At 41.2% G+C, this 16,790-nt stretch overlaps 2 protein-coding genes across 3 annotated transcripts; one reads left to right on the forward strand and one right to left on the reverse strand.

The window, feature by feature from the left end:
- The first annotated feature begins 2,021 nt into the window (after positions 1-2,021).
- gpr101 (G protein-coupled receptor 101) lies at positions 2,022-3,350 on the forward strand. Its single transcript, XM_085906229.1, has one exon. The coding sequence runs from the start codon at positions 2,022-2,024 to the stop codon at positions 3,348-3,350; it is 1,329 nt and encodes a 442-aa protein (XP_085762355.1).
- Positions 3,351-5,622: 2,272 nt separating this feature from the next.
- Positions 5,623-16,494, reverse strand: tm9sf5 (transmembrane 9 superfamily protein member 5). Of its 2 annotated transcripts, XM_085901253.1 has the most exons (18): positions 16,191-16,494; positions 15,230-15,297; positions 15,053-15,146; positions 14,811-14,938; positions 14,576-14,705; positions 14,283-14,410; positions 13,663-13,777; positions 13,493-13,572; positions 13,298-13,403; positions 12,515-12,565; positions 12,063-12,195; positions 11,398-11,517; positions 11,264-11,321; positions 11,021-11,180; positions 10,235-10,386; positions 10,044-10,155; positions 8,946-9,117; positions 5,623-6,908 (listed from the first exon to the last, which is right to left on the reverse strand). In XM_085901253.1, the coding sequence occupies exons 1-18, from the start codon at positions 16,326-16,328 to the stop codon at positions 6,841-6,843; spliced, it is 2,013 nt and encodes a 670-aa protein (XP_085757379.1). In that variant the 5' UTR covers positions 16,329-16,494; the 3' UTR covers positions 5,623-6,840. The 2 variants fall into 2 exon arrangements, with proteins under 2 accessions (XP_085757379.1, XP_085757389.1); XM_085901263.1 differs by lacking the exon at positions 12,515-12,565.
- Positions 16,495-16,790: the final 296 nt, after the last annotated feature.

Here is a 16,790-nt window from a genome sequence, read left to right on the forward strand (position 1 = left end):
CCCACACACCCCTCCGCCTGCCCCCCCCCCCCCCCCCCCCCCACACACACACACACACACAAAGGATCATTTAAAGTCTATTGTATAATATTTTGACGTAAGTTGCGAGGTAGCTGTCAAAAGAGTGGCGTTAGGAGGTGCTATTTTGTATCTTAAATAATCCATATTACCACATGATCACTTTCAGGACAGGTTCATTTGAACTCAGAACAACTATCATTTACATAAATATACGATTGTGCACTTTGTGTATGATCTCCAAATTTCTGTTCCATTTCTGGAATGAATCCATACAGATGTTGCTTTTATTAAATAATCAACATAATAAAATAAACCATAAGCAGTATGACGTGTCCAATATGAAGTGTCAGACATTGTGTAAAGCGTGCTAGCACACACAAAAAGGAGGGGGTGGATGCTGGATGATGGGGAGGGGGCTGGTGACAAATTTCCAGCGGGTCCTCGCATCATGCAGGTGGATGTGTGACACCTCGGCGACACGAGCGGACCGTTAAGTCGGCAAAGCGGATCCGATCTTAAATATTTGATGAGGCGTGAAATCCGAAAGAGGAAGGATGTGCTCGTCTGGATGAGAGACCCCCCGCAGCGGTGAAGATGTGCGGCATCTGCTCGCTGCCATCGACCGGAGCTCCGAAATGGAGGCGGGGGGGGGGGGGGGGGGGTTGGAAAGAGGAGATTGTGGAGAGGGGGGGAGGAATGATGAGAACCGAGCCACCGAGCCCGAACCGACTGCTTCGCTGTCATTTTTGAGGGGATAAAGACGTTCCTATATGCACACTGCTGTCCGCTCCTGTGTTTGTGGTGGAGCGTCCATTGTGGACGTTTACGTGTGCGCCGCTGCTGCTGCTGCTGCAGATGTGAGCTACTAGAAGGCCCTTTACATCTGGATGCTGCAACATGGACTCTTGTTGACATCAAATGGATGAAGATTGCTGAAGTCAAAGAACATTTTTTTTATACTGCGGGTTCCTGCTGAAGGAGAAAAGAGGCGGGATCACCCTGGGCACGTTATCTGTCAATCATTGGAGTAACGATAAGATATTCACACCAAAGTGGAGTTTAAGGCATTAAGTCCAAATCGTGTAGTTTTAAATATGGACGAAAACCAAGTGAAAATGTTTTCTTTTGTGAATGTTTGCATTCAAAGTGTTGTAGATGTGAGCTACAAAAGGGCCTTGGATGCTACACGATGGATTATTTTTACATCCTATGGATCGAAATGACTGCCCTGATATTCAAACATCATTTTTTTAATGCTGCTGGTTCTTGATGAATTTGAGTGGCGGGATCACCCTGGGCTAATTACTCGTCAATTATCGGAGTGAAGTCAAGATATTCATACAGTTTTGGAGACCAAAATGTATTATGTGAACATTTGCTACAATACCTTTGCATTTGGACCTCATCCTGAGATGTTCCCCCATGGACTAATCTCAGTGGCTCAATTTTATTGAACTGCTATTCATACACATTTTTTTATACTTCTTATTGAGACAATTCCCGTTTGCTCTCTAAACAGCATGAAAACGCCGAAATACAAATGTCGGGCCTGCCGGCGATGTGAATGATCAGAAATCTTATTTTGAATACGTTCTCGGATGTTGGCTTTACATTCGTGCGTAAGCATCGACATTGTGTCATCGTTTTGGCTGTGATGTATTTGTGCTATTGGATGTTAACGTTTCCTCAGATCGTTGAGTCGGCTCTATAATAACACAAATTGGAATGTTCCTGTTTCCAGGATTGTTGTCATGGAAGCCAATAGTCATTTTCTGTAACCTCAATTGAAAAAAAAAATTGCCCGGTAAGAGCATTCAGGTCTTCAGTGAACCTATTTTGGCCTGTGAGAGGAAGTGTTTGAACATGCAAACGGCGAATCCAAAAAGCTTTGTGGAATCCAAAAACCTTTTACGATTGCCTGGAAGCAAACTGTCTCCCTTGTTAATCACGATGAACTTATTGGGCCTGAGAGGACGCCGCAGGCTGTCAGAGTGAAGCCGATGATGCCAAGCTCTCTGGCACCCGCCCTTGGCCCCAATGTAACCGAGGCCCCCTGGGATTCGGGTTACGACTATCCCGGCGGAGATCCGGCGTGGGGCTCGTTGGCCAACAGCATACTCAAAATCGCGCTCATATCCGTGATCGTGTGCGTGTCCTTGTTTGGGAATGTAGTGGTGCTGCTGGTTTTTCAGAGGAAGCCTCAACTCCTACACGTAGCCAACCGCTTCGTCCTCAACCTCCTGTTGGCCGATCTTCTCCAGACCGTGTTGGTCATGCCCTTTGCCATCGCGGCCACCGTGCCGGGGGTTTGGCCCCTGGATGCCCGACTGTGTCAGGCGCTGGTGGTGCTCATGCATCTCTTTGCGTTTGCTGGCGTCAACACTATCATTGTTGTCTCCGTGGACCGCTACCTGGCAATCATCCATCCTCTGTCCTACCCCACCCGGATGACGCCTCATTTGGGCACCAACCTAATCATCTGCACCTGGGTTCTCAGCATCGTGCAGAGCACACCGCCGTTGTACGGCTGGGGCGCCATCGACTTCAACCACCATCACAAGATGTGCTCGGTGGTGTGGTCCTACAGCTTGTCCTACTCGGTGGTTGTAGCCACCTTCTCCTTCTGGCTCCCTGTTCTCGTCATGCTCGGGTGCTACTGGATGGTTTTCCGGGCTGCTCGGAGACAGAACGCTCTGGTGCACCCTGTACAGACACGATCCTATTCCCAGCCCTGCCCTCAAGACTTCCCAGGACAGACCGGCTCGCCACCCCAACAGGCCAGTTCACCTGACGGCCCTGCATCAGCCAAGGTGTACCCAACTCGTGTGAGGCACAGACGCTTCCACTACCACTGCAAGGCCGCACGTGTCGTCTTTGTGATCATGGCGTCTTATATTCTAAGCATGGGCCCCTACAGCGTACTGAACACCATATCCATGAGCGCCAGAGCAGACGTACCCACCTGGCTGTCCTCTTTGGCCTTGGTGCTCTTCTTCCTCCAGTGCTGCCTGCACCCATACATTTATGGATACATGCACCGTAGCGTGAGGAAGGAATTCCTCGCCTTGCTCTGCGGGACGTTCTGCAAGCAGGGAGCGAGCTCGGCCGCCGAGAACTGCCTCACCACGGCGGGGGAGGGCCGCGCCGGGGCGCACCCTCACCTGCCCAGCCTGGCCGCCAGGGTCTTTCCACTGCAGACATGGGAGGAGTGCACCACGTCATCCTCGCCCACCTTTGAGAGAAGGTCAAGGGACAGCCGCAAGGAGACCACCACCACCAGCGTCAGCTCGGATCGGGAGCCCGCCGTCCACCACAAGCAGAGTACTTAAAGATGGCACATGGGAGCTGGAACTTTAGAACTATACTCACAAAACGTTAAAGGGGAAGTCAACTTCAAATTTCTCTTTGTAATATGTTCTGTGCAGCCAAACTAGTCAAAACAGTGTTGTGATAAACAGGCAAAATCTACTTGTTTTTATCCATCTCAAGGGCTCAGCTTTAGAAAAGTCGTGAGCCGTGATTGGTTGTGACCTGAGATCTGGCAACTGTCATGTTATTTTTTTCAATTGACAGCTAGTGGCAAAATGGCCGCCTGCTGAGATGGATAAAAAAACGGGGTGAATTTTTATGCTCAACTCATATTTCACAAGCGTAATATTTATCAGAATGCCGCATTTAGACTAGTGAGGGCACATACAACACATTATTGTAAAGACAATTTGGGGTTTGATATCCTCTTTAGGGATATTTAGTCTTCAGATGAAATTTTAGGTTGAACTTAAAATGGATGACACAAAACAGCCCTCCAGCTTGGTTTTGAGGTTCACTACTTTTTTGTACTCTATTTTATTCTGACTCTTGTTTATATTGGGTGCAATTTGATTATCAACCACTTGATGTCTCTATATTTATTTATTTTGAGAGTGGAAATTCGAAAAAAAATGAGTATCTCAGCACAGCCTAGATTTTATGGGGAAAAATTATTTAATGTCATCCACTGATATCCTGCTTTTTAGCCCTACAGAAAATGCCGAAAGTTCATTTTACAATGTACGTCTTTGGGCGTGATCCATTCATCCATTTTTTTTTTATTTGGCAGAGAAGCCCAGACTTCCCTCACCCTGGATGATGAATGTTTTTTGGGGAAAAAATAGATTTGTTACTTCAAACACTGAGGGACTTGTACACTGCTACATTGTGCAATATTTTTGTTTTCCATTGCTCTTGGTCTCTCTTAATATATTAATATATTTTAAAATATGTTTGTATTCTTTTAAAAGAATGTTCAATGACCTTTGAACAAATGAAGTTCTGTAAATGCTATTATAGAGGCCTAGGATGTATTTAAAGAGGGAATTTCTGTATAACAAATTTCACTTATTGCAGGGGTGGTCTGGCTTCTTGTGAGGCTTCAAACAGACTATTCTCAGAACAAAGTGGTTGCTGATCCTAGACTGTCACAACTCATTTTCTGCAGTTCGCAAGTGAGAAACCCGAAGAGTCCAACACTCTGGACAAAATGTAAATGTATGCTGTTGTTTAGTAAATTATATTGGAGGTTATATATCTTGAGGTCATCCCGCTCGTCAATCTGTCGTGGTAAATATTTAAGTGAGAGCGAGCGTTGCCTCCAGTCAATCGATTCAGGATGTGTTTTAGATACGTCAATGTCTGTCTGTGTTTAGAATAAATCTGGTTGAGCGAGTGAAGAATTTCCCATCATTGCAATACCAACCAAAGGTGTTTCATTGTGCCTATCAATTTACACAAGGGACAATATCTATCTATTAAATGAAGGCTTATTATAATTCATTTTATAACTCTAGCACAAAAAGGGGTTGCTTCCTTATGACACAATACTTGATCCCTTGTTTAACAAGCCCCATATTTAAATTTTCTTTTTTTAAACCATCACGACGAAGGACCATGTTCTGTTCTGAGTTGCAATATGTTTATGACTGACAACACTTGCTGTCAATCAACATGAATCAATGTTGTGTTCCATCTGAGTGCCAATGAGGTAACAAATGTGACATTTTAAAGATATCCATCCTTATTACAAGAATTCAGAAGGCTTATTGAGGTCGATGCATGTTTTGTGCCCTTTCTAGCAGTTGATTGTGAATATGTGGCAGTTTGTTAGCTGTCTCTTCTCCACCTGTTGCACTCATACTGATTTCAGTATTAGCAAGCCCAACCTTAAACCTTCTTCTTAATGTGAAGGTTGAGCTTGATACATTTTGATTGTTGGGAGACAACCGATGAGCAATTATTGATACAAGCCTTATTTTTTCGTTAGCTGCTCATTCAAAATTTCATTGTACACTTGTACATTTGACCAACAACATACAGTATTATTGATTTTTAGTATGACTTAAGAGGTGAAGTCAATCTCATAATTTTCTATTCGGTAATGTTGTGTGTACCTCCAATTGTCTAAACATGGCATTCTGATTAACATTGCATTTGTGGAACATAAGTTAAGCAGCAAAATTCACCCATTTTTATCCACCACAGGAGGCGGCCATCTTGTCACTTACTGTCGACTGAAAATGACATTACAGTCGTCATGGGCGCACAGAATATATTACAAAAGAAAACTTCAGGATTGACTTCCCTTTTAATTACGTATTTTGTGATTTTGTATTCAGTCTAGTAGGTTATCATCAGAAGGTCTGTTGATTTGGTTATATACATGGTTTAGTGATGTATGGTTTTATATACAAAATAATAAAATAAAAACTATGTATATTTCCATGGCCTTTTTTCTGAGTAAAGGATACAGTGGAAAACAAAGCACCCGGTTGCATAAATGACTCCTGTCTACAGCAACGATGGCCAAAATATGTCACGTGAGAGTATCTGATCCACTTCTCAAAACTCTCTCAAAAATCGGAGCTGAGCGATAAGTTACCTTCATTTCCAAACCAGAGTGAAAACAATACATAATCCATGTTTGCGTATACATTCAAGAGGCTTATACAAAGTGTGACATTGTATTAATTATATATTTGCAAAACATATCACCGTGTGACGACCCCCCTGCCTACACACACACACATCCTTCCTCATTCCTATTGAAGCAAACAGTGTCTGAAACAAAAGCAATTAAATCAGTGAATTCACAGATGCTTCTCATTTGAATGAAATATAACAAGATGGAATTAAAAAAAATCCTCCATTTTGGAACATGCTGCTGCCAAAATCTACGTCTGGCGCTCTCCGCCTTTTCTTCAAAGCAATCGTATAAATACAAGAGAAAAGGACATGGATCAGCAACAATGTCAGTGTTTTTATATGCTTTCTCAACTACAATACAGGCTGATATAGTTCAGGATTTAAAGCCCTAAAACAAGAACAGAAAGTCATGAGCATTCTTTCCTTCGTTCCGTCTATACAATATATGTACAAGCATTTTTTTTCTGCCATCATTACAGTAAACAACCAAAAAAAGACCCAAAACATTTAACAGAAGGTGAATGGAAAAATCAATCAAAAGACATTTGCATTTTCCTCACAAATCAATAATGGTTTTCTTTTAATCCCACAAAAAGAAAATACTCACAATGAGATCCTCTGTCCGTTTAAAACGGTGTCGCTCTGAATATTAGCAGTGAAAGAGTGAACGCTGCAAAGCAAACTATAAGAAGGGCAGAGGTTTTTAAAGCAAAAAAAAAAAAGAGGACGGACTTGGCTCTCAGGGGTTTTCTTGGTGATGAATGGATGGTCTCACTTCTGGTCCGTTCATACATGTTACCGTCACATGGACAGCCACAACAGTCTCTTACTATCTCCTTCTCGCCCCGCCCCCCCCGTCCTCTAGTCCACCTTGACCACGCTGTAGATCTTATTTACAAACCAGAAGCAAGCAAAGAAGCCGATTGTTCCTGAGAAAGAAAAACATTTTAAACAGCAGCAATGAGCACATCCATTTTGAAGAGTTGAAAATCTGATGTTTTTTTTTTTTTTTTTTTTTTTTTTTTTAAAGACACTAACAAGCAAAAATAAGTCAGATAAAATTGAGTGGGCCGTTGCAATGCTTTGGTACCCTGAAATTAACATTACAGGCATCTGTGTGTGAATAATCGTCACAAAAACATGAGGTGTGTACTGTGCAAACTTTGTGAGACACTTACTGTGAGACACTGACTATCTAAAACCTTTGCTCCTTTACAGCTAAAAAAGATAACCATGTGACAAATCCACACGACACTATCATTTAAGTCCTTTTTTTATTCTTTCACTAACATTAAGACGCTAGTCCAAGAGTGATTTACAGTGAGCTCAAACATGAGGACGGGATAAAAACGACCAAAATAGACATTGGAAATGGCGAAGATTAGTATTATTGACTTGCAAAGTGGAAGTAAGGAGGAAACGCGATAATGTTTTGGCTTGGATTATTCTCCAGCGATAATATTTTGTCATCTTGTCCCCCTTCGTGACTTTGCGGCTTCGTCTTAAGATAATGTCAACGGCTATGACTTTTAAAAAACATTTTATTTAAATCTGGTCCAATAGTAACACTAGTGCAGATTGTCTTCCTCCATGTGACATGTTGTGGAGAGACAATAAAATGTCATGGTGCTGCAAAGAGGAATGTGCGCAACCGCTATCTATGACTACGTTATCCTCTATGCGCGCGAGTTCATTTTAGCACAGTTGTTAAATTGTAAACGTGTGTCAATTAGCACACTGACCTGTGTCCCCAGAGTCAAGTAAACAGCACAAATAGGTCACGGGTGCAAACAAGCCCTATTTTGTTATTATTATTTCAAGATTACGAGACAGGATGTCCTTCATTTGTCGGGGTCCAAAGACAGCTAAAAAAAATAATCACCCCAGAAGCACGATCTTAACCACCTAATTTTCACAAACCTTTGGGGTTTACGATTTTCTTTTCCAAGGGCCAACTCATTATCTGAATACCAATTAAACACAGTTCACATGTGGATACCTAAATGGCACATTATTATAAATTAAGAAGTTGACTATTTTTGTGGAAAAATATTTAAATTCATAAAAATATAATCTGGAAAATATGTCGTTGCACTCAAAATAATAGTTATTCATTTGGAGATTGTATGATACGTCGCTTCATAAATTTGCACAGGTGTATTTTGTTATCTTTTAGGGCGGCACAGTGTTGCTCTGGTTACCACGTCCGCCTCAGTTAGGAGGGTGTGGGCTCAAATTCCCGTGTGGAGTTTTCTACGGGCACTTTGGTTTCCTCCCACATCTCAAAACATGCTTGGTCGGCCAATTGAGCACTCCAACCTGCCCCGAGGTGTGAGTCCGAGTGCGCATAGTTGTTTGTCTGTGTGCCCTGTGATTGGCTGGCAACCGGTTCAGGGTGTCCCCTGCCTACTGATGACTGCTGGGATAGGGGGCTCCAGCGCGCCCGCGACCCCAAGCGGGGACAAGCGGTTTTATTGGTGAATTGGTCCCCATATGGAGGTAGCACAATCATTCATGGCAAATTATTTTGCAGACCCCCAAGGCGACAGCTATGTAACCACATCAACACAAAATGCTGGATTGGAGTCGAGCCGGCGAGACAAGAGTCAATCAAAAGTGATCATTATTGTCTTTGAGAAAAAACAAGACTGTTTTGGATGACTAGTGGGTTGTAAATGTTAACACATGCTCGCAAGTAAATGAGCTTTTATCAGCAATGACGCAATAAAGACCAAACGATACATTGCACAAGAGCTCAGACGACTCCCGGTGTTATATTTCTTTAAGACCAGGGTGTGTTGAAACCAAATATACTCTCCCTTCCCACTTGGACATTTGACAAACATTCTGCTGTGAAATGACATGAGAAATGATTCCATTTGGCTTAGTAGTACTAGAACAATAGTTTCCTGTGCTTAGTAGTACTAGAACAAGTTTCCTGTGGAGCAAGACGATAAGTGGCTCACCTGTGAAAAGGAAGAAGATGAGGACCATGATCATGGTGTATCCAAAGTAGAGGAAGGTGCTGGCCGCACCGATAATTTGAAGCTTGGAGAAGAAATAGTGCACGGCGTATATGAACAGATAGACTGCAGTGAAGCCACTGGTCAGGAAGGAACGCCACCACCAGTGGTAGTCCTGCACACGAGTGACACAAACACGTCAAGCCGGAAAAGTTGAATACTCGCCATGATATTGTTTTACACACAGTTTGAGTATTTATGAAATGTAATTTTTCCCCCTTACATGGGTTGATTAAAATTTTTTTTTCCCCCCCATTCTTATTTTGTGGATCTCAATGGATTGCCTATCAATGATGCAATTTAAAAAATGAGTAAAGTAATTTAAGATGTGAATGTTTTTCAAATTGTTAAATGTTTGTTAATGTATTCTTTGTAAATTATAAAACACAAATGAATATTTTAACATTTCTATTAGGTTACTTTTTACAAATAAAAAAAAAATCTGATATTTTTATTTTGATAGGAATATTTTGTGATGGATGAGATTGGGAAATTAACTAGAAACTTGCTTTAAATACAAAATACGAATTAATATTTCATTCATTAAAGCACACATTAAAAACATTTTTTTAAATAAAGTATTGAGTCACAACTGCTTAATTTCCATTTCTAGAACATCATTGCTGGCTTTGTTAGCACACCTATGTATGGTGTTTTGCATTGTTTGTTGTTTGTTCGCATTAAGCGAACCAACTTTGATTTGACAAGGTTTTGTGATTCCACTAAACATGCAATTCTTTGTTTTACACAAATTCCAATTTAGCAACAATAAATAACTTGAAGCCTCTTTTTTGAAGAATTGTTTGCAATCTGCCAAATTGCAGCTGGTTTTGTAGTTTGCTGGCACCATCTAGTGCTCGTAAATTACATTTTTTTGCTCGGAGCATAATTGTAAAAACCTATTCAAACATTGCAACCATGTCTTGGTTGTATTATTTCACATCCGTTGCGAGGGATAATAGGGGGGGGTGCCCATACAAAAACTTATTTTCCAAGTAAGTGACTCAAATAGAAATGATAACATGTTAACATTGCTCGTACCTCAGCACATAAGTGGAAGTAGCAGAGCAGAATGGTGGCCTCGGAGCATGTGATGAGCAGAATGATGAACACCAGAAACAGGAAGCCGAACATGTAGTACATCTGGTGGGACCTAACCAGAGTGACACATTTCACACCGAGCTTATTTTCCAACGTAAATCGGGATGAGGAGTTATGCTGTGCACACTTACCAAATGCTATTGAGAATGAAGAAGAGCTGGATGAAGATGCAGCCGAATGGCAGGATGCCACCCATGACTATGCCCGGGATGGGCTTTGTGAAGAACGACTGCTCAGGAATTTGACGTGGGATTTGATTTGTTCTCACTGGTTGCTCAATTGCCTGTGTGGGAAAAAAAAGAGGGGTTCATAAAGATAATTCTGTACATCTGAATGGTATGAAAGTTGTAAAATTCAGAATTTTAAGAACATCTAAGAAACATTGGCAGAGTTTGATAGAATTTTGGTGGAAGCATTTGGCAACGCAACAAATGGTATGATCTAGACTCTTTAGCATGTCAAGGTGAGTAATGATAATATCTGATTTCTTCAGCACTGCAACTTTTTCTGTGCATTCAAGACATGGCAATGTGCCCCAGTGCGCAACAACAACAAACTATTTTGTCTATTTTTTTTTTTTTTAAACTGGCTTGTCTCATAGTCAGCCTTTCTTTGCACAACAGGTTTTGAAAATGACATGACTGAGGAGTGGCCAACATGATATATTTTACGTTTCACTGAAAGCTGTCATGGGGCTCAACTCTGGTAATCCAACTGGGGAAAAAAAGAAAAGCCCAGGGCAATGAGACTGCAAAAAAGGCTGCGCTAACATTAAACGAGTATCAACATTGGTTAACTTCGGTTTTGAACTCGAATGATTTATTCTTTTAGTCACCACCTTCGACAAGAAATTGAACCGGTGTGCCAGAGTTTGTGTTTGACTCTTAAAGGACCTCTGTATTTGCCGTGATACGTACAGGCTTCTTGAATCCAAAGTAGGCACCGATGAAGGTGAGTGGCACAGAAATTCCAAACCACAGGGCCAGGATGGCAACCAGGGTCCCAAAAGGGATGGCTGCCGAGGAGCCCTCCACCCAGAGAATCAGGTTCATCAGGAAGAAGTCGGCAAACACGATACTATAGAACAGGGGGAGATGAAGGAATGATGACAAAAGGAAAGAAATGAGTTTTCAGGAGCCATTTTAGATGCAGGAACGAACCCCGGGCATAGGAGCGCTGTCAACAGGACGTTTGTCTTCCACTTCTCTCCTCCAAATGCTGAAATAAGAAAAGGACATGGCAATAAAAAGGGCCGCAGTTTCACTTGTCAAAAACCTCTTGTCAGAAGTCTTACTTTTGTAGAGGCGTGCCGAAACGTAGCCAGCGGGGGTACCCAGCAGGACCCAGAGGACCACAGCGCACGTCATGAGTGCGCCCCTGTTGGCTGGGGAGAGGAATCCCAGGCAGGCCAGGACTACAGAGGAAGAACAATCTGTCAATAGTCTTAATTGCACCAGTCACCACCAAGTAATGGTGTCTGGTGTCACACATTCAGTCTTAATTAGAGCGAGGGGAAAAAAAACGACACACCCCTGCTCAAATGAGATTTTCCCCTATACAAATGGCAACAAGTAATATAATTTCAAAATCTTTTCAGACATTAATGTGACCTATAACACGTGCAAGTCCACTATCAACAGTCTTTGGAAAAGGGAGGAAAGATTTCCTATTTTGGAACTTGATCTGTATTACTCGAAGAACTACTTTAACACCACCATCATAGTGTCATAGAACTACATTGAAGTGAACTGAGCTAAATTTAGACAAAGTAGCATTTTGCTGACATATGTGCTATCTTGGTGTCAGGGAACTACAACGCAATGTTTTCAGTGCCTTAGTTTTTTTTTATACAAAAGCTTAAGTTATTGGTTATTGGTCTTATGTTTGACTTCTGGTTTGCCTTGCTAGTTATACCTGTTTTGCTCATAAAATCATTCCTAATCTTTTGTGTGATCTTACACAGAGTGATGAAAGTCATGATGAAGATCTGCGTGCCCTGTCCGAGGAAAATGGAAAGCAGCATTCCTTTCCTGGGTGGGCGGAAAACATCACCGTGCACCTGCTTCCAGCCAGACTCCTCCTGCGCGTCTTCCTGTTGAAAAGGCAGTGAGACGGAAAAAAAAATCAAATCGAGCACTCCACACACGTGCCATGAAAAACGGAGTTTAAACAGCCACCACGCAGTGAGTTGTACCTGGCGGCTCAAAGCTTGCCAGCAAAGCCACAAAAGGTGAACACTGAGAGCTGTAAAATTTGGTGTGCTTCCACTCCAATTCTTATCAACTTTGTGACTATCCAGTTATACTCACACCACATTTTACATTCCTCTCTCACATATATGCTTGTGTTTCAATCTAACCCAAACACCTGATTGGAGGACCACAACAGTGTTTGCTTTTCAGCAGGCTTACATAAAAGGAAGTGGATTTCGGCTTGGTCGATGGAAGCTTGACCAAGTCGCCCTGTGAAATGTGACAACACGTTCAGGTCTCAAAACATTACACACTGTACTATTCACTGAGAACCAGGGGAAAAACCTCCACCTTCAAGGACGAGTTGATATAAAACTGTAGATTTCAGGAAACCGATTTAAAGGCTACCAGTGATTTCAAAGGCATTTTAAAACTGTTAACGCGTTTTTGCTTTCATAGTTAGCTGTTGAAAAACATCATGACATCCATCACACCTACTAAGAAATACTCTGAATCAAAGTGAAGCCACCAGAAAATTCTGCCTTTATCCATCTACGTCATTTATACCAAAGCCAGCAAATATTGCGGGGCCATTCGCAGCAACTGCGAGCACTTGACACAGCAACAATGCATTCTACAATGTGAAGTATTCGATTTACAAGAGCGCTAAAATTTTCCAAATGCAGGCCATTGCGGTGCCAATTCTATTAGTTGTGGGTAGAATTTCAGTAACAAATGTTAAAAGAGCATTCTTTACACCCTCATGTAAATATCTGATTGCGGGATGCTATGTCCAAAGTACAAAGAGCGCACCAGTAACCCACTGAGTTGAGTTCTGTGTAAAAAAAAAAACAATGGCGGATATTGTTGGCTTTTCTGTGGTGACAATTCAATTCTGTATGTCTAAAGTATGCCTTGAGGAGTCAGCCATTTTGTGTGCTCCTCTGTTGAATGATCATCATCAATTGTAATGATCATGTAGCGGGTTGATGTTGCCCATACCTGGTCGACTTGGTTGTATCTGGCAATGTCCTTGTGCAGCGTCCTGAGCATGATCATGGCCACCATGCCGGACAGGAAGAGCACGATGACTAAGGAGTTCATGATGCTAATAGCCAACACATACAAATAAAAGGGAGAGTGTTAGCAACTGCTGACACAATTGCATAAATGTGAATATGAAACTAGCGCTCGTACCTAAACCATTGGATGTTTGTGTGCGGCATAGAAACCAGGATGTAGTCCCACCTGGAAGCCCACTTGATCATGTTGTTTGGCTGTAATAAAAGGGGGCAAAATATTACATTATAGTTATTGTGTATTATTATATGCATGTATTTATTATCCACGTTAATACAAAGACTTACCTCAAATGTGACAGAGTAGGTGTAAACGATGGACACGTCATTCTCAAACTGGCTCGGCACCGCCATTGGAGCAGTGCCTTCACAGTTCAGGTTCTTTGCATCTGCGTGGTTGATACTATTGTGGAAGGGGAGACGACAAAATGTGTCTGAATATATTCCTACTTATCTGTACTATGGTTTACCCATTTGCAATGACCACTAGGAATTTAAAAATACTTATTTAATAACTTGATCTTTAAATTATGAGGGTATTGATTGCATCACAAAGAAATCAAACTTTGCTGAGCCATTATAAACATTCTTATTGGAAAAATCTCATGAATAATAAGCATAAAAAAGTATGACACTATTATTTATTGCGATGCTTCGAGAAAATGTATCATGCAGAAATAAACTGACATAATTGACATTGATAAGATTTTCAGTTGTGTTACTTCATTGCCAGTTTACCTAGAGTATCAAAATTGGACAATGAATATTATTATGTGATGGCAATTTTTTTCTGAAGATTATTTTATATTGTTTTCTCAAGTGTAAATTTCAAAGTTCTGCTTAGTTGTTCCAAAATGGATTGTGCCCTTTATGGTTCCAGTGTATATCCAGCAGCAATCAATGTTTACCTCTTGGGCTCCAGCGTGGCAGCAACTAGCCGAGCTCCTGTCCACCCATCAGCGGCTCCGTTGTGGTAAAAGATCTTTATGTCAACGTGGTTGAAAACATAAAATGTCTTTGGCTTGTTGAACTCGGCCTGAAAAAACAAACAAACAAACAAACAAACAAACAAACAAACATTCAAAATGCAATTTCTGAATCAGAAATTTGAAAGAACTTTAAGACACAGCGTCAAAAAATACTCTTTGATGCCATGTTTGTATAGCCATTAAAACAAATTTTAGAAATAGTCACAGCTTACATTAATAACACAAGCATCCTTAGGTCGGCCATCTGAAGTAACAAGGCAACCAATGGGGAACCCAGGGTTGCAGTATTTTTGGTTGTCTTCGACATCGTAGCACCACGTGACAGGCATATTGTCAATGATCCTGAAACAACAGCAAGCGCCACTCAAATACCAAACATTTTTTTATCACCTCAAGTATGCAAATACAATATCCAGTTAAGCTCAGATAGACTGTGACCAAACAAACCAGTGGTGCTGATAGTTGAGCTGCATTCCCATTTTGATAAAATCTAGTCGGGTTGCATCCTCTTGGCTGTCCTTCTTGTAGGTTTTGGTGCAAACTGCTTTGCACTTCACATTTTCTTTAAATTTAAACTGCAAAAAGAGGGGACGGCAGTCACATTCAATCTTTTTTTTTTTTTTTTTGAATGAGACAAGTGAGTCTAAATAAGCAACAAAATTACACACACATTCTCAGGTGACACTCACCTTGTACGGCGAGGACTCGATACGTTCGCCGAACAACACCTGCCCCAGATTCTCCGAAGGCCTCATTTCCTTGTCATCCTTGCAAAAGTCAAATCTTTAACAAACACATTACATATGATTGGGACAGGGGCACCCCTTGGAAAGTGTGCATTCAAAAGTACAGTATGTGTCACTTACACGTCATATTCATAAGGCAGGACAGACTCCACAGAGTCCAAGCGATTGACAAACAGCTGTATCTGTGTCTGCAGGCAAGCAAAAAAGTGACAATAAGCTGTTATAAGATATCAGTCACAATTAATGGACAAGATCAGGTTGCCAAACTGCTCTTTATAGGCAACAGGCCATGTCCAGAAGTACTTTCTTCAATTTAAGGGATCAGCATAAATGTACTCTCTCTCACTGGATTAATTGAACTAGTCAAAGTAATTTTGAGACAATAATGTATTTGTTTTAATTTGTTCTTTTGTGTATTAGCTTTGTTTTCATCTTAAAAACGCTTGAATAATGTATGACAGTTGGTCTCAAAACGTTTTGCCCCATGGACCACCACAAAAAGTATTGAGGTTTTAGTCCTGAAAGGTATATTTAATAATATTTTCACCCACTAACATGATGTGCAGTTCAATTGCACTTGAATATAAGGTTAAGAAGTGCATGAATCTAAATACAACTGATCTGCACGTTGATGAGAATCACTCAATTACGTATTACAATGCTCCATTTCATTCCATTGGCGCCTGCCCCAAATAAGACTTTAATATGAAAATAAATAAACGAAATGTCATACAAATCGGAATTGGTTCGATTACTTTTGCAGCTGGAACTGTCAATATTTTCAATAAGGTAGCTCTTTCGATGATTTTACATACGGCTTATCATCAGTTCAAGGCTTGACAACGTCACTGAAATGTAGTTGGGGGAAAAGTGCAACAAAAAAAAAAAAAAAAAAAAGAAGCTAGCACCGAGGGTCACAACAATGCTCATGCTGTTTTCCAACCGATAGTCGGGGCCTTAAAAACTGCTAACGTTAGCTAGCAACGTAAACATTAACACCAATAGAGATAAAAAGCAGCCGATTCGACTGAAAATCCACGGATATCATTAAATAAACGAAAGCATGATAAATTCTTCCTACCTGGCATTCTTCACTTCCTTTGCCGTCCTCGCAAAAACTAACTGGAGCTAAACCCGGAAGATAGAACGCCAAACACGGGCAGAAATCTGTAACTAGAAAAAAAAGCAGCCAATAACCAAACTCTATTTGCAGTCTCATTTTAAGTGCGAGTCGTTAAATTCTACGCTTGTGTCAAATATGAATATTTTTTATCCGGAGGGGGGGGGGGAAGGCTGTGCTAGCGGAACAAGGATAGCTGCTTCTTGTGCTGGGTCCGAGTCGAAAAGCAGGGACGTTAGCAAAGGCTACGTTTCACTTGTCTGTACCTTACCTACTCGGGTGATTGGATCGCCAGCGTCTCTCTATGACGTTTAGTTATATGATTGGTCGGAAGACAGTATGATGACGTTTTAAGAGTGGTTAGTCAGTCTTGCAAAAACCGAATTTCGCGAACTATTTCCAATGATTTCTGACACCCTGATTTCTAAAATCAATATACGGCTGTACTCTGTTTTGAAAATACAAACTGCTGAAGAATGACCATTTATAGACTTTTTCTTCTTTAATTTTTTTTTTTAACTTTCAATGACAATATTCTTTCAAGAAACAAATACCAAACAA

The sequence above is a fragment of the Syngnathus leptorhynchus genome, chromosome 2 (assembly GCF_054491065.1).
Source record: "Syngnathus leptorhynchus isolate UIUO chromosome 2, UIUO_Slep, whole genome shotgun sequence".
In the NCBI taxonomy this organism is placed as follows: Eukaryota; Metazoa; Chordata; class Actinopteri; order Syngnathiformes; family Syngnathidae; genus Syngnathus; species Syngnathus leptorhynchus.